We start from the raw sequence: 22,188 nt of genomic DNA, 5'->3' as shown, positions 1-22,188 counted from the left end.
ACCCTTGATAAACCTCTTCTCAATCCACATACAATACAACTCAAGTCCTATGTATTTACATATCATAACTCTTAAATTTTAAATTTTATATATGTCACTTTAAGACGGATGAAGTAGTGATAATTGAATGGTATAAATGTAAAAAGGAAAAGTTAGATTTTAGATATGTAAATTCATAGGAATTGTGTGTTATATATGTCAAATTCATCTTCAAAACAAAAGATTTTAAGCCTATGATTGAGATCCGAGTAAACCAATTAATGTAGTAAATAGTTGGAAAACATATGATCGAAAATTGGTGCTCTAACATTTCTACATGCCAATATTGTTTGTTTGTTGGATATTCTAATTAAATATTGAGGTATAATTTATTTTAAATTAAATGTAAATAAACGTTTACTTATAAATATTTTACTAAACTAATCTAAAATCAATTCAATTAGCCGTACTTGTAACATAATCTTCATTATTTCACAACGAAATATTTTACAATACTAATGCCTCAAATATATTACCCAATGACGGCACTATTTTTTCAAAGGAAATTACATACATAACCTTTGATTAAAATAAGGTAACCTCACATACACGCCACACAATTCTTATGTATTTACATATCTAACACCTTAAGTTTGATATTTACATTTATAGCACCGTGATGTTGCAAATATATGCATGAAAAGATGCATTTCACTTTTAAAAAAATAATGAAAGCGATAAACTGATAACTTTTGATGCAGTGTTAAAAATTTGAGTGGTATTCATGTAAATATGAAAGTTTAGGTGTTCGATATGTAAATGTGTCAGAATTGTGTGGTTGGTATGAAAATACCTTACAAATAACCCATAAATATTGGTCAATCCACAGCAGAATCTGCAACAATAAAACACACTTTTGGAAATGAGACTTTACATAACTCAATTTGCAAAAGTAAAACGTTATTTTACAAAAGAAACCAAAAAATAATTAAATACATTTTAAGGGGAAAGGAAAGCTGCAAACATATAATATGAATCAATAAAAAAAAAACTTAAAATTAGTCCTTCCTAAATTGGTTGCATCACTTCTAAAAGCTCAATATTCAGTTCAAATGTCGCCCCAGGCTGCATTGTAAGAGAGACCAGTGAGGTATCAGGAAATGCCAACTCTCAAATAAGCTCTATGTTGTCAGCAAGACAAACAAGGGCAATTACTACATGCATCAATCATGATATAATGATATTTACAAAACTATAAAAAATTAAAATAGAACCTTAATCCATATGGTTTTTTTGTTTTCATCAAAATCCCCATAGTTTGATTATGGCGCACATCCACACATAAATACATGAGTTCAATAGTTCAAAAGTAAAAATAAAATGAAAAAATAAGTGTTATTTAGGCTATTAACAAAACTAATACCTAAATATCAAAATTTACAATAAAACCTCAATCCACAATTTCTGCTTTTATGAAAATCTCGATGGTTTGATCGTGACATTGATAAATACATGGGCTCAGAAGTTCAAAAAAAAGAAAAAAGAAAAAAAGATATGGGTGTTAGCTTTGAAGTTTTATAAGCTTTGTAAATACACGAGTTTTGGGCGTTATATATATATATATATATGTGTGTGTTTGTGTGTGTGTGTGTGTGTGTGTGTGAACAACTGCATGGTTTATAGTGATCAGACATTTTTAATGTAAAGTTTGTGGTGATGGTCTTTTACCGGTATTTCATTCATCCCCTTCTCACCATAACCAAGTCCGGGAGGAACAATTACAGTTCTCTACAGAAATCAAGACAGAAACATCAGAAATAATACATGAAATGACGATGCGAAAATAGACAGAATAAATCAAAGTTATCGAGATCGCGGTACTATTTTTGTATGGCATGAGTTAGATAACGATGTTATATTCAAACTCATCTTGGTTAGCAGTATAATACAATTAATAAGTAGGGGCATTTATATACATACCACATGATTCTTACGTATTTACATATCTAACAACTAAACATGCATATTTACATGCATATCCCTCAAATCTCTAACAAAACATAAAAAATACCACGATAACTATCTTTTTAGAAGTTAAACATATCTTTTCATGCATAAGTTTATAATAACAAAATATTATAATTGTAAATATCAAACTTTGGGTATTAGATATGTAAATACATAAGAATTGTGTTAAATGTAAGTAAATATTCATAATATATAATATTATTATTTGTGACCTTTTTTATTTGTTAAACACCAATTACGTCAAACAAAATGAAAAAAATTGAGGGTTGATGTTAACTTGTCAAAATTGATGAAATTATTTCAACTCAAAATTTTGTTAGCCTAAGAACATTTCTTAGAAGTCACAAACTTAACGTAATCGGATGGTGGTGAGAAGTGCATGAGAGGATATTAGAACACTAACCTCATATGTCATACTACAATTTAATCTAGTTGCGGTGAAAATTAAGGGTTCATTAGGTCTAAATCTAAAAGTAGATAAAAATTTTAATGGGAGAAAAATGATGAGAAGAAGAGAAATATTTACTTGCTTACAAAAAATTGATTGTAGCGAGCAATACATATATATAACTTGTAATGATTCATAAGATAGAAATGATACTAACGAAGGAAAAAGTAGATAACAAAAATATCTAAGAGATGAGATTTCTAGAGATCTTGGTCACATTAGATGCATTATAACATTAAGATAATGGGTTCATAATTAAACAAGATCAATTTAAATGTATTAGAATTGAAGATAACATAAATGCTACTTAGAAACCTTATTAAATAAGAATTGTAAGAAAGAAATAATTTTGGCAGCAAATCATAATGAACAAAATAAATGAAGTATATTATAGATCGACTAAAAAAATATAGCTAACTTTAAAGAAGATTAAAAAATTGAGGCTAGGTCAATGTGAGACATGTAAGGAGATTTAGAAAATTATGAGGGATATTGCAGTGATTTGATTAACAAATATTTTTGATAGAATTTTGATAATTGAAGTTATGAAAAAAGATTATAAAAGAAGCATTTGATACTGAGATTTAACAACATCATACTGATAATTAAAGAGAGAAAGATCTCAGTAGCTTCTTTTGTATCATCATATCTTTTGTAAATCTATCAAACCAAGCTCTTGGGGATTCATTCAATCCATATTAGAGCTTTTTTTAATTTGCACATCTTGTTCTTTGTGAAAACATTTTCAAATTCTAGTGATGGATTTGTATAGATCTCTTCTTCGATTTCTAAATGTACGAAAGCAATTTTCACATTAAACTGTTGCATAAACTAGCTAAAATAAGTAGCTAGAGAAATCAAAATGCCGATTATATTCATTTTTATAATTGGAGCAAAAATTTTTGATAGTCAATTCCATAGGATTGAGTGTATCATTTAACTATTAATCTTGTCTTATATTATTCTAGACTCTTCTCTTCTATATACTTTTTATAAGAAAATTTCACTTGCATTCCGCCTTTTTTTATTTTGTTATGAAAAAAATCTCTTAAATTTGATATTTATTCAAGAAATTCAATTCTTCTCTCATAAGCTCTCTCTAATTCTCATTTTAATGCCTTAAACAAAGTTTGCGGTACTGATGGAATTAGAGTTGATATTTTGTAAGAATAAGACTTAAACGTAGGGGAATATTCTGAAATGATATATATTGGGAGATGGGGTATAATGAGTGGTGATGGATTGTTCTTTATGCTTGATGACGATTCTGAGTCTTTAGCTTGTTTGAGATTCAAAGTGAGCTGTTTTTTGTGAATAGATCCAAAGGAATACAGCTTAGGATATGTTCTATTTTGTGTTGTAGCGATGTCGAGATGAAATATAGTAGTTTCATCAAAATTACCATTAAGTTTGAGATTCTCCCCATGAAGATGATTTTAAAAAAAATATTTTTCATTAAATGTGACATTCATTGAAGTAAGATTTTTTTTTTTGTGGTAGATTGATAATATATCCTTTTCTAGGTTGAGAATACCAACTGAATACACACTTAAGAGCTCTCGGATCTAATTTTCACGTGTTGTTTTTGGATATGAACATAAGCAATACACCCAAAGACTTTTGAAGGAATATTTGAAAACTGATTTGTGGGGAAAAATTCTGCCAAATAATTTAAGGGATTTTTGAGACAATCATCTTTAAGGATATTTCTCTGATTTCTTTTCAACCACTATTTTTTGGGTGGTATCATGACATTAGACTGGGTGGATGATATCGTCTTTATGAAATAATCATGATAACGTGTAATTAAAATAATCACGGGTATTATCAATCCAGAAGATTTTAATATTTATAATAAATGTGTTTATCACCATCGTAGTAAATGTAGGATAATACTGACATCAAATTTTTGTTTGATATGATATTGGAGTGTCTCCATCAATGAAGTCGACAAATCCCATAACACTAGAAAAATTGTGTCAAAACAAAAAGTGTAGAGGATTTAAATTATTGTAGGAAAACAATTTAATGATAGTTTGCGAGTCTCACAGTTAAAATTCTTAAGGTTTAAATTCAAAGACGAAAAAAATGCATTTAAAGGTTTTAAAGGGAGCATATCATAGCCTATAATGTTCTTGGATGATGTTCATATCATCAGTAGAAATGAAAGAGCATGCTAATCTATTCTGCATCTCAAGAAAATAATACCCCACCTTTCTCACTAGTTTACACAATCAACTTTTCCTTAGTGAGGTCCTAAAATATACAATAATCAATAAAAAAAAAGTGATTTTGCAGCTATGACCTTTAGCAATTTTATGGATTGATAATAGATAGCAAGATAAAGAATATGTATGCATGGCCTGACCCAACATGATGGCAAGTTAACTTCGTGGATTTATTCAGAGAGTGAATTGTACCTCTATCCAGTCAAAGACAGATGCAGGACAAATTTATTAAATTTCTGCAAGGAAAGAAGACAATCATGTAGTATGAACTAGAGTTCACTGCACTGTCAAGGAATGCTTCACAACTAATGGCTACTATAGAACATAAGTGTTGTAGATTCCTTTCAGGATTAAGTGATTCGACCAAACAGTTGTGATGCCATTGGGGATTGATAACTATTTAGTGTTAGTAGAACGGGCTAGACGAGTAGAGATTGATTTTCAAGTTATTCAAAAACGTAAGAAGACACACAAGAGAATGAGTATTGATGGAGGAGAGCATGTGGATCAATCATAATGATTCAATGTGAAGAAGCCCAAATTCAATGGTGGCACTTCTCGTAGTATCATTTTCATTTGTGCTAAATGTGAAAAATAGCACAAAAGTGGATGTTTGATGGGCTCATTCATGTTGTTGGTGTCATCAACTTAGACACATAGCTAGATATTGCCCTTCACTTGGCCATAGAATATCAAACGAATAAAAATCAATTGGAGCTCCTTCACAGAAGACTGCAGTTGGGAAGAGAATGATAGAGTCTATAGCTTCAGCTCCTAATCAAGGTCAATCAGGATAGTCAGTTAGACCTCAAGTTTATTCCCTTACCAGTAAAGAGCCAAAAGATCATGTTGGTGATGTTGATGCTGCTAAGAATTGATGAGTGTTATGTTTTACCACATGTTATAGGAGTGTCATTCTAGTGTATATCTTTCCAGATGATGTGTTGTTGTTGTTAAGTTACCTTACTTTAATTGTGATGTTATCTTGTTTCAATTGACGGGGAATGTTAGTTTGGTAATCTAATATCAGACTTCTATTTTATTGTATTCACTTTTTATCTTAATGAATGAGATATAAACTTCTCAATGAAAATTTATGGATAATTCATGTGTTTCTTGCAATGATTTGAGGCTTGGGGTAGATTAGCAAATTTCGAAGGCAATTTTTATGAGGTGGTTGTACTAATCAATTCAAAAAGTTAAAAATTTAATAAATAATAATAATAATAATAAATAAATAAATACATATATATAATAATAGAGTAAAGTGCCAAAATAGTCCCATCTATTTACATTGGGCCGTTTTAGTCTCAGACTTTATAGAAGTGCCAAAATAATCCCTAGACTCTTTAAATTATGGTTGAAATAGTCCTCATGAAGGACTATTAGAGCTCAATTTAGAATAGTCGATAAAGTCTGGGAGTAAAATGACCCAATGTAAATGGTCGATGACACTTTGCTCAATAATAATAATTGAATAAGCACATCTCTTCAGCTTATATTTTAGGGGTCGAACAATGTAACCTTTCATTTCGAACAGAACAAGAGGAGAAGGGAGAAAGACAGAAATGTGAGAAGAGAAGAAGAAAAAAAGAGAGAAGTCAGAAGGGCAACTTAAGGCTTTAACCAAGGAGGAGTTGTGTCGTGAGATAAAAGAAGGAAGAAGAATGCTCGCCAATGAGGGGGGAAGCCAATTGACACATAAGAAGGTAGAAAGATCGACAACGCATGCAACCTTGTGCTTCTCCTTGCCAGAGAGTGCGTAGGAAGAAGGCGACGATAAGGAAAGGGTCGAACTTGTTGCTTAGATGATCCCGCACAAGGAGATAAAGAGAAAAAGAGTCAAGATTTCTCACTCACAAGCGGCTTGGCTGTGTTAAATGTTACCTGCGGTCAAAGGAGTAAGCATCGAGGGACTGTGTTGGATAAATCGAGCCAAACTGAAGGAGGAGGCGATATCAAGTGTGAGCAAGAGAGGAAGAAGCTCTCGCGCCCTAGTGTGCGAGGAGGAAGAACTCAAGCCTTAGCAGCGGAAGATAAGACTTGTGTGTTCGGGTAGGAGCTGGACCTCACATGCAAAACAAGAGGAGGAAGAAGAGGTCTGACATGCATGTAAGGGCTTTTGGTCTAGATATTAAAGGTGAATTTTAATTTTGCTTAATAAAGTTACCCAATAATATCTACACACACAGATATATATATATATATTATATATACATATTTTAAATGTTAAATTTAAGTGCATTTGAAATCAAGATTGACGCTATTAAGTATCAAATTTAGAGGAAACTAGAGATCAATATTTGCGAAAATAATTAAGATAAGTAAGCTAAATGTTAGGGTTTATTTATTTTAATTAGTGAATTTATATACTCAAATTTATGTATTAAATTATTAAAAATATATTTAATTGAACAAGATTTAAGCTGTAGAAGTTTAGTTTGGAGTAAAAAGAAGAAAGTTGTAACATTAAAAGTGAGTACTCCTGCTCTTATGTTATAGTAATAATTTGTTTCTTCTTGACCAAATATATTTATTGTTATTGTTACTAGTTATATTTATCTCACAGCATATTCACGATTTATGTTCTCATTGAATTTTTATTCAAATTGTAGGAATGAGATGCATACTCAACATTATTTAAAATATCATAGATATTAAATCTTAATACTAGTATATTACTGGTATGCAAATGAGAATTAAATAATCTTGATTAGATGGTGGTTTTCATAATATGTTTGTATGTGCATCTTTGGCTATGATAGAGTTCGCCCCTTTAAAGTATTAGCGAGGGGAATGATAAATTATATGTGCATGTAAATGAAAAATGTTTATGACATTAATGTGCCTTAATTGATATAATTTTAAAAGACGCTCTTATGACAACTGATATATACATGCTATTAATATGACAAAATGCATTGAATCTTATAAATTATTGTGAAAAATCATATCTAAAAAAGTAAATTGTCTACTGCTTTCATATAGATTTATAGTGCATATGACTAGCATGTACATCGTTTTTTTATTATTATTGTAGTTTAGAATTATGTGTATTCATTAGCTTTCTATAGCTTACAATTGTTTTAAACTATCTGTCAGGACCTGAACTGAGGTTTAGAATTAACTAAGACGAGAACTGACAAACGGTGAAAATTAAATTTTATATATTCATTCTCTATAAAAAACATTAATCAATTTAAATTAAAGTAATATATTAAAATTACCTCATTACTGATTGTCCACGTCTTCTATAAATATTTTCTCTTCTATCGCTCATCTTTTAAATTTAGTGAATGATTATATTAGATGAAACATAGAGCTACTATTGAATATGACATAATTTAAATAAGGGGCATTTACATACATACGACCCAATTCAAATTCCTATGCATTTACATATCTAACACCTAAACTTTACTTTTTACATTTATACCACCTAAATATTTCATATCACATTAAAAATACCACCACCTTGACTTGTAAAAAGTGAAATAGACATTTGCATGTGTATATATGATGGCATATATATCCGTAAAAATTGAAGTATAGATGTTAGATATGTAAATACATAGTAATTCAGTGGTATGTATGTAAATCTTCCTTTGAACTAAAATAAATGAGTTGGGCATGTACAAATAATAATAGAAACTGTGTCACTTAATTAACTAGATAAAATTAATATTGAAGGATTAGAAAAGTGAAGGGATGAACTATAATAATTTGGATTCTCAACAATCCATATATTATCTGTTCTAATTTAATTGCCTCGTGATTTTGTCCTCTTAATATCTTTTATTGAGAGGTTGTCCGTCCCAACAATGCCCCATCATAAGAATACATAACTATGCTGTTTTTAATGACACTCCACATGTCACACTTAAAGGAGCCCTGATGTTTGAGAATCTGATTTCAACTTTATATGGGGGATTCTACAAAAACAAAGTTGTGATGATAAAACAGTTATAAATAATATGGTTAATATCTTATATCTTAATCAATATTCAACATGAATGAATGAAGATTTCAGACTTAGTCCAAATACTTGGGATGGGGCTAAAAAATAATGACAATGGCAGAAAACAATGGTAAAAAAGATATTTTTTTATTATCATTATTTTAGCCACTAAATAGTTTAGCATCTCAATAGTGAAAAATTTAATCGACATTTAGATGTTATCAATATAAAAGTTAAATAACATTTACCTCATTTTAATACACAAATATCACCCAATCTAATCGACAAAACTTGTTAATAATATGATATTTTGTAGCAGATGACATTGAATCAATAAATCCCTTATAATAACTTTAAGACCACAACAATCCTACAAATTAGCAAACATACAAAACACAAAGGCTCCCACAAACTGAAAAATTTGGGAAAAATAGATTCATAATGTCTAACCCCTAGCTTTGCATGACTTTTTTCACACATTGACATAGGATTATGATATCATAGATAATATATAAAAAATAACATTGAAGAAAATTGATATAAACATACCTTTCCCCCAACTCTCATCCCTTTAGTTATTGTATACATAGCCGGTGGAGGTTTCGGTGCAGCCTGAGTTGAATAGAGCCCATTGGCATTATCAATAAATTCACGCTTTCTTTCTTTTCCTGGCGGAGAACCAACCTTAAACTCGTAAGGCTAGTCAAAGAAAGTATTGATTAATAGTCTAAAATTTAAGGTAGAGAGGAAAAGAAAATGACGTTTCTAATAGCAGAAAAAAAGTAGGCAGAAAATTAAATATCAGAATCAGTGCACAAATTTTGGTTGGCATTCAATTGCAATTCCCAACCTTTTTATTTAGGAAAGAACATTTTGTATTTACCAATTAGTGAGTTACAATTACTTGCATTCCTCTTGAATAATAGTCAAGGTTTCACATAACCAGAGATGTAACATTTAAATTTTAAAAATATTACATTATTACATATTCAGGCTCCATTTGAGCAGGTCATTGTCATTAAAAGCTATTGCCAAATTATTTAAAAAAATTTATTTTTAATTCCGTTAATCAGCATCATAAAATGTTTCCCTTCTAACATAATAATTTGTTTAACAACTACCACAACTTAATGAATTTGGTTATAAAAAACTATTTCATCACAGTAATTTTGAAGAAGCAACAAGAAATCTGCAGCCAAACACAATCATAAATATTGTGTGAAAAGCAAAATTGTAAGAAATTTGACCACAGACAAACTCTTAATAGAGCATTCCAAATTAAAATTTGATTATGAATAGTCTTTCCGAAGAGTAGGAGGCAGATTTTTGAAGCCCGTACCCAACAAATGTAGGATATGACGAGGGATTATCATACATAGCCTTATCATTTATTAAAAAAAATTGTTTCCATAATTTGAACTTAGAATCTCTTTAATGCAATCTTTTTAATGCATAAAAGACAACTTACTACTACCCCGTTCCTGCCTTATACTCGAGAAATATTAACACCGAATATTGACTCTTGTCTTAAGAATGCTTCAAGCATTTGAAGAAATCTAGCATCAGAATAAGCTTCTTTGAGCAAGATTGCAAATGGTCCCAAAATTTTGGAAAAAGAGTCAAGTACAAACATAAATATCAAGAAAAGTAACAAAATTACAATAAAACACTATTCCTAAAAATATATCAAGGAATACTTAAAATAAATGAAGGCCCGCGTGTTTTCCTAGAGCCATATTTCTTGGCACTTCAAGAAATAACTTTCGATAATAATATTGCACAGAGATTCAAAATTAAACCCTTCCATTTTTATATGACCACTCCGTATTTTCCGACAAGTTTCCTGATAATCAAAATATGGACGGTTAGCTTCAAATATTTGGTAACATTTCAGTTCTGATAAGATCTTACATGTCGTGGACTGAGTATTATGGAGTAATTACTTGTCATATAAAAATAAGCAGAAAAAAAGTAATGTCCATATAGTCGATAAGCCAATCCAAATAAGTTTTGCAAACCTGTGCGATAATACGGTTTCCAGCTAGAAGTTTAGATTCTCGACTGGACACAACTGTGATGCCACGGTAGACACAGTCAAAATGCACCTGTAATGAATACAAAATTCATCCGGATCTAGCAAACGTCCTAGAAAAATATAAACAAAGCGCGGTAAGAGAAGCTTAAGTTCTTCGTTTTAAATTGACCTTGACCAAAGCACCCCTCTCAACAATTGGACCCTTCCCTTCAACAAGATCGTAGTACTTCAGTCCTTCAGCTGCTTTAGATTAGGATCAGAAAACTGAAGAATAGAAATTCATTATAATGCAGAAAGAATGGATGCGTAATCTCAGAAACCTGAACATGAATAGCAATTTAGATTACCTTCCTATAATCATTGAACTTCACAATCACCTGCCTAAATTATTAAAATAGGCAACTTGCAAAACTAATTTTATTTAACTATGAAATAAGAAGAGTACTAGAGATTGTTAAACAAAATAAACCATAATTAGTCCCATTGTTCAAAGATGAAAAAAATGAAAAAAAAAAATGATAGTCATATTGTAGAAAAAGAAATACCTAGGAAAGCTTGGAGTGTTACTCTTTCGAGAGGTATTTATATACCATAATATATAGAAAGAATAAAGAAAGAAATAAATAATTACCAAAATAAAAATAAAAATCATCTTTAGTCATCTATCATTTGATTATTTAGAGATTGTCAATTGATGTCAATGGAGCAATCCATAGGCTCTTGCTTTTCTTTTATCTATGACTTCGTGCGAGAGGTATTTCCTTATTAACAATGAATCTCTGGCCTTTAATTTTCCTTATCTAGCCCTTTTTTATCTGACAGCCCTTCAATGCTCTCCCTTAGATTGGATAGTAGAGATCTATCATTCCAAATTTGCTTATATTTTTTCTTCATTGCAAGGTCACTTTGGTAAATACGTCAGTAAGCTGTTTTCCTCTTGGAAGATATGGAGTGCAAATCAATTTACTTTCTTTTTTTTTTTCTTTTATAAAATGCCTATTTACTTCAATATAAGTGATGCCATCATGTTGTATAGAATTGTAAGCAATGTTAATGGCAGATTTATTGTCACGATATATCGTTATAAGTTTTTCCCAGTTGACTTTCAAATCATCGAGTATAATCTTGATCCATAGAAGCTCGAAGATTCCTTGGCCAATTGCCTTTAATTTAGAGTCAACACTAGATCTTGATACAAAAAGTTAATTTTATAAGCACCGAACATTTCTCCAAAATTTTTTCTCCTTTTCTTCTTTGTTTGTCGCTTCACCGACTTCCCGATTTGGATTACCTGAATCTTTCCTTTTCTAAGAGCAGGTTCGACTGCCTCCTCCTGATCTCCCCTTCCTCTAGCTCTCTCTGTTCCCCCAAATTTATAAGTTGTAATAGGGTGCAAAATTTTCTATTTGTTAAAATCAACTTATAATTGCCCCCATAAACAAATAATCAACCCAAGTCAATAAAACCTTCTTGAGCAACAAAATTTATAGCTATTTATAAGAATTTTTCAGTCTTCTTGGGTAGACTATAATAAATCTAGGCCCATGGCAAGCCAAGATGATGAAACCATAGAACCTTGATACAATTCATCATAATGCTCCCACCAATAAGTTGCCTCATTTTAAAATCAAATTTTTGTTACTATAAGCACATTTGGTTATCACCAACCTTAATCAAAAGTTCACTATATGAGCAGAAGTCGTATGTAATATAGGGTTGCACCTATTAGAAACTTGAAAGTTGGGATTAGGTATAAGTATTTGTAGCCCACGATAGTAGTTTTTAAGAACATGCCCAACATTGTAATGATATGAATACCATGTTATTTTTGACTTGCATCTTTAGGCTTCTTGTTGGGTGGAAACTGTAAGATCACTCTTCACAAGTCGAAGATCTTTACAATATATATATATATATATATATTTCTAAGGTCCCTTCCTCTTTTGTTCTCGTAAACAGGTCCTTGTGTTGGTAGTGCTAAATTAGTCGGGTGCTTTTTGCCCTTCACTTTTAAAACAAATATCATGCTTTTCCCCACCTTCGTTAGAGGACTTTGGAGGACTCACGAAATGGGATCTACTCAGCAAACCTTCTCATCTAGACCTAGGAAGAGTAAAACACACTTTAGTGTCCTACAAACTTGCTACTTTACTCATAAGGGTTTGAATCATTCTAATACTAAATTGCTTCAAATAAACTGCAACGAGAATGCAAGTTAAGATTCATTCACCACACAATGTAACTAGACAAAGGCTCAAACGGATGTTATTGGCTAACCACAAATTGTTCAGGCATGACTTATTGTTGACTAGTGTATGAACGAACAAATCCTCTAGCTTGGCAAGGTCTATAATTAATCATCCAATAAGATAACATAACACTCAAATGATACCCACAGCAAGATTATAATGAACAATCTTGGAAAAGGGCATTGCTCTCCCTGATTTTGCAACAAGTGGCTCGATACCAAACCAAATCTTGCTTGAGTTTCCCTAGACCATCAAATTGGTTAAGTCTAGGGGGAATGAAACCCAATAGATATTGACTACTCGAGTCCTAAATCTACATAGGCAACAACACAGCTAATTGAATGTCTCAGGGTACAAAACGAGACTGATGAAGAAGCAGGAATTAAACCCTAAATACATCAATTCAGCCAATAAAAAAGCTGAACCAAAAACCAAGATAAATAAACTTACAGGTTGCATTGTCGAGGGGAATGGCATCCTTGACCCTCCTCTCTCGTGCGTGCGAGGCCGGGGAGAACGCTGCCGAGTTAATTGGGGCTGTGCAGATCAGCAGAGCCATTCTTCTGGATATAGGCTCCTTGAGAAAAGGAGACGCCGAGGTTTTTGATGTAAGATGAGGAGGGCGATGAACGTTGTCTGGGAGAGCCATTCTGTGCAATGCGCGAGCAGAAGACATTGAGCGAGCTCACAAATTACAGTGTGAAGATTTCAGAGAAGTTGAGATGGGAGGGGCGTTTAACGGCGTATTTATATATCCCAAAAAATATCAAATTATTTCAAAAATAAAACAATTTTGTTAAAATAAATTGTTTCTTTATTTTTGATCATTTTAGTTTTTGTTTTGTAATTTATTTTGTTTTTAGTTGGTTGCTTTTTATTGTTATTCTTTTCCTTTGATGCAATAGTTTTTTGACTTTTTAGTGTTCAACATTTAAAATACAATAATTGAATGTTAATTTTATTGTTCTTTTGCAGGTTTTATTGTGCTTTGTTTCTTTGTTAGTTGATGCTTATTTCTTTTCTTTTTTATAGTGCTAGTTGGTTGTTTTGTGTTCCTTCGAGTGGTGCTTTTTTGAGTTCTTCTATTTATATTTGTTGCTAGATTGTTCTCTTTCTCTCTGTGGCTATTCTAGAGATTGATGGGTTTTTTTTGTTGTTGTTGTTGGAATTGGTTTTGGATTTTGTTATTATGTTTCAGTTGCTACTTGTTGAAAGTGCTTTGTTTTTATCTATTTCAGTGGGGTGTCAATTTGCTGATTGGAGCTTTGGTTGTTTCGGTTGGTTTTTTTTGTAAGCTTGCATTTCATTTGATCTTTAATGATTATTTTGATTGGTTATGAGTACTGATGAATTCCAGTCGTTATTAAAATTTAACCAGATTCTGAATATATTTATATCTATTCTAAAGTTTGGATGTAATTTTAATATTTTTGTAGGCAAGTTATGAGCTCAAGTTAGCTATTCTCTTACTCTTTTTTTTGGTAGTTTTACATCGTCGGTTTGATTATTCCACTAGTTTTTTATGGTATTTTTTTTAATGTCTTTTCATTCATTTTTATACTTCTTGAGTTTTGTTAGTTCATGTCTATGATTTTTTAGCTTCTCTCTTGTTTATTTAGCAGACTTGAGGATTTACAGGTTTTGATATTGATGTTGTTGGTGATTGTGCTGTTGCTAGTGTCTGTATTGTTGTTGTTGAAGTTGTTAGTGATGTTGATGTTGGCGGAGTAGACTCAGTATTTGGATTTTGATGCATTGTTGGTGATGTTGTAATTTGTTTGATTGTAGTATTTATTTTCTTTTTGCGTAAGTTTAAGAAAGAAATTATAATATATAAGTAATTATATATATATATATATATATTAGCACACAATTGTTGTATATTTACATATCTTACTCTTAAACTTTCATATTTACATACATAACTTTTTTATGTCCTAAATCTATGCATATTATAATGAATTATGCTTTAAAAAGTGATACTAATGTAATTTGTTGGAAAGAGGTTCTACGAGATTTTGAATAAGGTTCACGTAAGAATTGAGAAGTCAATTCTTTGGTTGAATAACTAGTTCTATACTTCTATTTGATCATCATTAATATGATAGTTGGAATAACTACAACATACTCCATTTAACACAAGTAATATATCAAAATGTTCATCACTTCAAGATTGTTCAATTAGAGTGTTTGATCGCCTCCATTTAATATCTAATCATCATTATGTCTGATTATCATTCTTTTAATATTCGATCATTATTTGCTTAATTTAATCACTCTTCTTTCACATGACCTTGCATTCTTTTCTTGAGGTCAGTTTTTGTACCTTTGCCTTGTTCTGAATGTTGTGAAATCTATACCAACCAGTTGTGGTATATAACAAATAAAACAGGAAAATGATCGACGAAGCGAAAAATAGAATGAGAAAATTCACACCACAAAACAGTAAGACACAGCGGAACACACAGATTTACGTGGTTCGGCAAATTGCCTACGTCCACGGAGCTGCAGAGGATTTTACTACTTGAGGAATTTGCACCAGTCGATCACCTCGACTTACAAGAGGAGTCTCTCTCTTCGTTGTTCTCTCTTCTTCTCTCTCTTCACCGAGATACGCCGAAGAAACTGTATACCGAGATACACCGAAGAAGAAACACGTACAAAAGAAATAAACTTAATTTCTCTTCTGTCACAAGCCACCACGAAAAGGCCTAGGGAGAACAATCTTCCTTCTTCTTCCTTCTTCTTCCTTCTGCCGCAAGGAACTGCTCCTCGTTGCACTTCTCTTCCACTGTCCCGTGGAAACCTTCCTCTATCCCGAGGAAATCGAAAAATAACTCAAATTGTGACTTCTAAACCCAATGAGAGCCATCCGAAGCTTTTACACGAAGAGGAGGGAGCGAAGGGATGCTTCGCTTCGCGACAGAGGAAGGCGGGAGCGATTCACGTAACCATAAGGTCGCAACCGCGACCTTTCGCAAAAGGGAGCAAGAGCGGGGTTGACTTAAATAGTCCCGATGTAGAATTATTAGAGCTCAATTTTAAAATAATCGAGGATTATTTTGGTCATTTTATAAAGTTTAGGACTAAACAGTCAAATTTAAATAGTTGGGAGCAATATTGACACTTTGATCTTGTTTGAACCAAGAGCCAAATACGTATCAATTTCAAACAGATGAAAATAAACAAAGAATAAAGGTGAAGAAGTCACCAAAATTATTCAAGTTCTTTACTAACTAATTAGTATATCAAAATAAAACTAATAATATATAATTTAATAACATATGACAATTTTGTGTTGAACTACATATTATTGGTTAGGAATATCAACATAAAGATGTAATCAACTCCGATGTATAGGCGACCCACAACTATTATTTAATATAAAAAATAGAGATAATTGTTATATATTATTAAAATCATCCAAAGTTTTATGTTTGTATAATTATTAAATGTTTTTATAAATACATATCAAATAGAATAACTATCAAATATCTGTCTTTTTTGCTGGTGTTGTCATCAAATGGGCGCGTAGTCAATGGAAGAAAAACTTGCAAGTTAAGGTTTTATTATGAATTTTGACATTTAATAGGAAGTTTAATGAACATAGATCGAGTGATTATTTCAATATAAATATATATTGTTATAGTGTTGAATTTTTTTGAGATGTGGGGTCTTATAATATTTGTTAGTGTATACAAGTTGGTAAAGACCATTTATCATAGAGAGAAAATTATGGAGAGAGAGAGAGAGATATGTGAGTTCTTAGAGTAATCCTCAAAGAAAGTTTTGGGTAATTATCTCTGGTGTTTCAAAAAAGTCTGGTTTGTCTGAGGTTCCCTGAGCAACAAGATGAGAGAGAGAGAGAGAGAGAGAGAGAGAAAGGGGCACTGATTCTCCATGGGAAAAAGACCTACTTTGATCTCTATTTCGCTTCCCTTTTATACTTTTTACTGTATGATACACTTCTCCAGTGTTTTGATGAAAAGACTGTGATGTGGGTGTCAAGCAATGATGGTGTGATGTCTATCTTTCGTTTTTGGGTGAAAAGACCAAGTTCAAAAAAGTTGGGCGAAACTTTTAATAATGGATTGACAAAGTCTTTACTAGTCATGCTGATCTTCTCTGATAGTTGCCCTTGCTCAAGAATATTGGACAGTCCTTTCGAGAGGAGTAAATACAGCTTCAGCAAAAAAGTTCGATTAAGCTACTTCAATAGGTGGGCTCAATCCAGAGAAATAAATAAAATAATATTATATACCCATATTTGTGTGTGTAGAGGCCCAAAAATCCAAAAATGACAACATAAATTCGAACATAGCTTTCTCTCTAAAGTAATTAAAAACAAATAAACTCACAATAAATTACCTCTTGAAACTCCGCATGCTTTGACTTAATCAGCTATCTAAACAACAAAAATATATTTTCCCAAAGTTCTTGCATGAGAGATTTTAATATTTTTTTTTGAAAAATTTATATACATACCACACCATTTTTATGTGTTCACATATCTAAAGCCTAAGGAAGATTAGGGTTTCCAGAAAGCTTTATTTGGGTCGGGAGGAGTTGGCGTTAAACTGTCGGGCTTTATTTTGAGGTATGGATGAGTGGTTCAAACTAATTTTGGGGGGAATCGAGATTAACCATTAGTTTTTTATGGTTCTTTTAATCTCTATTGTTATGGTAATTCTTATCCGTGTCATTATGATTGATCGAGGTAGTTGTCCATATGTAGATGTTCAATAATTCAATAATTTTGACTTTATATGCATAAGTAGTTGTCCATACAAAGCTTCACACCTTATGATTGTCATAATAGTAGTAGTAATTTTTTGTGTTCCTTCATAAATGTCCCATATAAATCCTATGCTCTACATTTATAAAGGTTGAACGGGTCAGAAAATACTACCCAAACTCAACACTAATATTAAAGTTTAACCTAACCTGAATGTGATTGGACAAGTGGTGTATGTATTGCCTTTAATATTATTTTTCATTACATTTTTATTTGGTTAGCTACTAAACTCGATGTAGGTTGTTTGTTTCTGACTCTATTGATATCAAATATAAATATGTGGCATATGATTTTCCCACTTCAAATGTGCATCATATGCACATAGTGATACTTGAATTATCATGGACGTTAGTGTGCACAAATAGTTATAACTTGAATACTATTAGTGGCTTTAATATTTTTTGACACACTATTCAAAATGGCTTTTTTACGTATGAATTCTTTGAAATTCATAGAAACATGACTCAACTAATAAAGTCTTAGCATCTTCAATTTGATAAGAGAAGAACCCTATCACTCATATCATCAAGAAATATGTTATTATTATCATTGCTTTTAGAATTTGAATGGAAACACTCAAATACATGACAAGGGTTGTAAACAAGCTAAGCTTGAGCGAGCTCGCTTGGCTCATGTTCAACTCATTCAAAATTGGCTCATATTTGAGATTGATTTGTTTTCAAAATTGCTTGTGATCAATGTGTTAGTGTTCGATTTTATTTTCATATTCTTGTTCGTGTTCAACTCAGTTCCAAATTGGCTTGTCTAAATTAATTAAAAAAAAAATTACATGTATGTGTTGGATTCAAACATGCACTACGTCTATGTAGTATAAGATGCAGAACTACATGACCAAATGAGTTGTTATGATCAAAACGTGTGTGTGTATATATATATATATATATATATATATATATATATATATATATAAGCTTGGCCAAACATCATTTGATGAGTCTCCGGACCAACTTCATGTGCCTAAGAATTTCATTTCGCATAGGCGGGACGTAGCCAGTGACCCCAGGGGTCTTATAAACTCTACCTACCAAAGAGTCACGATATGCGGCACAATTATGATTTAAACATATATATATAGAATCCTAGAGGTAAAATGAATCGACTATGATTGAACAAAGGGTTGTTCAAACTATGCTCAATTATGATTAAAGATTAAAAATTTGTTCTTGTTCAAATCGTTTAGTTAACAAAAATTTCAAGCACGAGATACTTATCGAGCTGAACACGAGCTATTTGCAAGCAATAATTTTTTTTGACGCCCTATTCATTACTATCATATTGACTCCCTTTACAAATGCTAAACATTATATTTGTCATATTGTATTATAATCACTACTAGCTTTGCTTCTTTTATTAAAATTCATGGCTTTTTTACATCACATCATCATCACATGTGATAAACTCATAATTTTCAGACAATGTTCCATAGACATAATAATATAACTCAAAAAATGTATTTTTAGACATGAATTGATTTAGTATTCAACTCAAAGCATAAAAAAGTTTACTGCATATAATAAAATTGGGGGCACTATAGTGAGAGATTGTCTTAATTTTGTAAGAAAATTCATCACACATATACAAAGAAAAGGTTTCGCAGGAATCACAAAAAATTTATGTGAAAAATCTGATAAGAGAAAAAATCACAGGATTTGGCCGTGTTAAAATGATTTAACATAGGTATAATAAGTTTCAAATGATGTCATTCCTCATAATTGGGAGCGTATTGGTATAACATAATGGATGTGAACCATGTTGAATGGATTACATGATAGAAGTTATAGAATCCTAGAGGTATTAGAATTATCTTCAAGAGTCATATTATAAATTTTGATGATTGCTCTCTAATGAGGATAGGAGTTTATGGATCAATCTATGTAGTATAATCTTGTTTAGGTTTATCTGACTAAGTGCTTCAATATTATTGTTAAAGGTAGGCAACAAAGTTGGTGGATGTTGATATTGTTTTTGATGTGCTGCATGGATCCATATTTATATTGACCTAGTGGGTGATGGCATACGTCAACAATATGTATTGATGCTATAGCCAATAACAAATGATAAATGAAAACGGATGTCAACATGAATATCATTGACAAACTTTGGTATTGTAAGCATTGGTAGATTATGAAATCAATATGTGTTAGTGGCCAAAAGATTATTGTTGGTTAATGATGGTTAGGAGGTTGTAATTGTTTGTGTGTAATTTGATGACTATGGTCAATTGATTGTAAATGAGTGATGAATATGTGATGATTGTAGACAAGCAAAGATGGTCGGAAGACCGTAGTTTAGTGATGATGGTTGGGTGATTATAATCAAGTGATCGTAATAGTGATAGTCGCTCTATCATATTCGGACAATAGTGGTCAGGCGACCGTAGACACGCGAAGATGATCAATTTATTGTAGTTGGATATTGATAGATGGGTGAGTGTAGTATGGTGATGGAGGCCATTGTTTATAAATAGGTGAAGATAGTTTGGCGATTGTAGTAGGGCAGTCATAGAAGAGAGACAAAGATCATAAAATTGTAGTCGGTCACATGATCAAACACTTGTAGTCGAATGATAGCAATTGGGATACTGTATTTCTACAATTATGATTGAGCAACAATCCTTGGGCAATTTTAGATTGGTGAACATAGCTAGACAATCATGGTGGGGCAACCGTGGTCATGTGACTGTGGAGGTCAAGCAATAGAGATTGAGAGACGTTGGTCGGGCTACAGTAGTCTAGTTACAATAGTCAGGTAATGTTGGCTAGGTGATTGTAGTTTTGCGATTATGGTCGGGCAACCCCATTACACTATGGTGTTCAGACGATCATAGTTGTGTAATAATGAATGAAATGAAAACCATGATTAAAGGATGTTGGTCAGATAATCATTAGTGGGCAATGGAGGTATTGTGATCTTAGTAAGGCACCAGTGATTGGGTGATCTTAATCAGGTACCGGTGACTGACTGATTGTATTTAATCTTTAATAATTAGGTGATTGTAGTCTAGTATTAGTGATCGGGCAATCATAAGCGTACACCATAGGTTAGTAATTGTGGATGAGAGATTGTAGTCGAGCAAAGATGGTGATTTGACAATTATGGTCGGATGACAATGGTTCGACAATGATTGCTATCCAATGTTGGAGGTGATCTAAAGGTGGTGACTGAGTGATGATGGCCATAGAGCAATGAACAGACAACAATATTTTGCTGGCAATAATATTTTGATGGTGTAGATGAAGGCGATGATCCAAAGATTATGAACAACTAAAAGGACTTTGATAGTGCTAGTCAAATCACCATCACCCATTTATCATTATCCTTGACAACAGACAAAACTATATAAAACTCACACAATTGATGGAGTTTGATTATCATTAGAGAAAAGGTCGATCTACAAAATGTGAAGCAATCGAGACTCTGGGTGTTAAAAATTTAAGGGATAATTACATTAGCTATTTACACGATCTATGGTTCATGCGAAAATTTTGAACTGATATTTACACATGTGCAACATTCAAATAATTGAGAATTCAACAGAAATGAAAAAAATGAGTTGGGCTTTTATCATAGATTTTGTTATTTGAGTGTGAACTTGAAAAAAGGATGAAAATTAGCGTTAGAACTGCCCGAAATTTAAATGTTGTATAGATAAATATGAATATAAGAGTTTAAAGTTCGGATATGTAAATATATAAATATATATATAATTAAAATTTAAAAGCTTCGGAATCATAAGGTAAGAAAGTTATAATTAAAATATATTATAATAAAGTTTTAATGTTTTGTTTTTCATTCAAGTCCCCGGAAATGATGATGTATAATTCTTGAACTGTAAGAGAATTTTTTCTTTTTTTGTTATTCTTCGACCACTTTAAACAAATTATAATCATTTATCTTATTGAGGCAAAATTATTCTTTAGAAACATACATAAACACATGCACAGAATGAGATGAATTTGGAAAAATACTTGATTTTATTTTGATTTAAGGTCTATTGGAGAAAACACATGCACAGAATGAAATCCTCTTTACATTATAGCAGAGCTCGCCAATACTTGTGCTAATGACGAGAGGATCTTGGTGGGGGACTCGAACTCCTTCCGAATCGGAATCATCAAAAGTGATATGCTCGAGGTACAATTTCTTCTGCATTGGTTCGCCAGGTATAGTGATAGACTTGATGATCAAAATTATTACCTTGAGATTCGTGTCGGATGATGAAAATTTGTTGGTGGCATAGCAGATTTATTCGTTCGTGTTCGACTCGTTTTGACTCAAAATTATATATATAAATATATATATATATATATATATATATATAAATATATATAATTAACTACATGCTTATAAAGATTTATAATCAATTAAAATTATTAATTAATAATAAAAAAATTATTTAATTTTATTTAAATGATGTTTGAATATAAATAATAAGATTTGAATCTCG

The 22,188-nt window shown here is 31.6% G+C and overlaps 1 protein-coding gene across 1 annotated transcript; it reads right to left on the bottom strand.

Annotated features, from left to right (window-relative positions):
• Positions 1-990: 990 nt before the first annotated feature.
• On the bottom strand, positions 991-13,574 carry LOC110025869 (peptidyl-prolyl cis-trans isomerase FKBP18, chloroplastic-like). Its single transcript, XM_020726551.1, has 6 exons — positions 13,376-13,574; positions 10,846-10,916; positions 10,660-10,746; positions 9,191-9,340; positions 1,708-1,767; positions 991-1,104 (listed from the first exon to the last, which is right to left on the bottom strand). The coding sequence occupies exons 1-6, from the start codon at positions 13,572-13,574 to the stop codon at positions 1,048-1,050; spliced, it is 624 nt and encodes a 207-aa protein (XP_020582210.1). The 3' UTR covers positions 991-1,047.
• Between the last annotated feature and the right edge of the window lie 8,614 nt (positions 13,575-22,188).

Source organism: Phalaenopsis equestris, unplaced genomic scaffold (genome assembly GCF_001263595.1).
Source record: "Phalaenopsis equestris unplaced genomic scaffold, ASM126359v1 Scaffold000339, whole genome shotgun sequence".
NCBI classification, from domain to species: Eukaryota; Viridiplantae; Streptophyta; class Magnoliopsida; order Asparagales; family Orchidaceae; genus Phalaenopsis; species Phalaenopsis equestris.
This window is presented reverse-complemented; position numbering and strand designations above follow the sequence as displayed.

Bases quoted from the DNA above. Each gene is read 5' to 3' on its own strand.
- LOC110025869 (XM_020726551.1), bottom strand. From the start codon at position 13,574: ATGGCTCTCCCAGACAACGTTCATCGCCCTCCTCATCTTACATCAAAA. The intron at 9,341-10,659 runs GTTTGCAAAACT...TTCTTTGACTAG, and splicing joins GAAACCGTATTATCGCACAG to CCTTACGAGTTTAAGGTTGG. The intron at 1,768-9,190 runs GTATGTTTATAT...TGATTTCTGTAG, and splicing joins GGATGAGAGTTGGGGGAAAG to AGAACTGTAATTGTTCCTCC.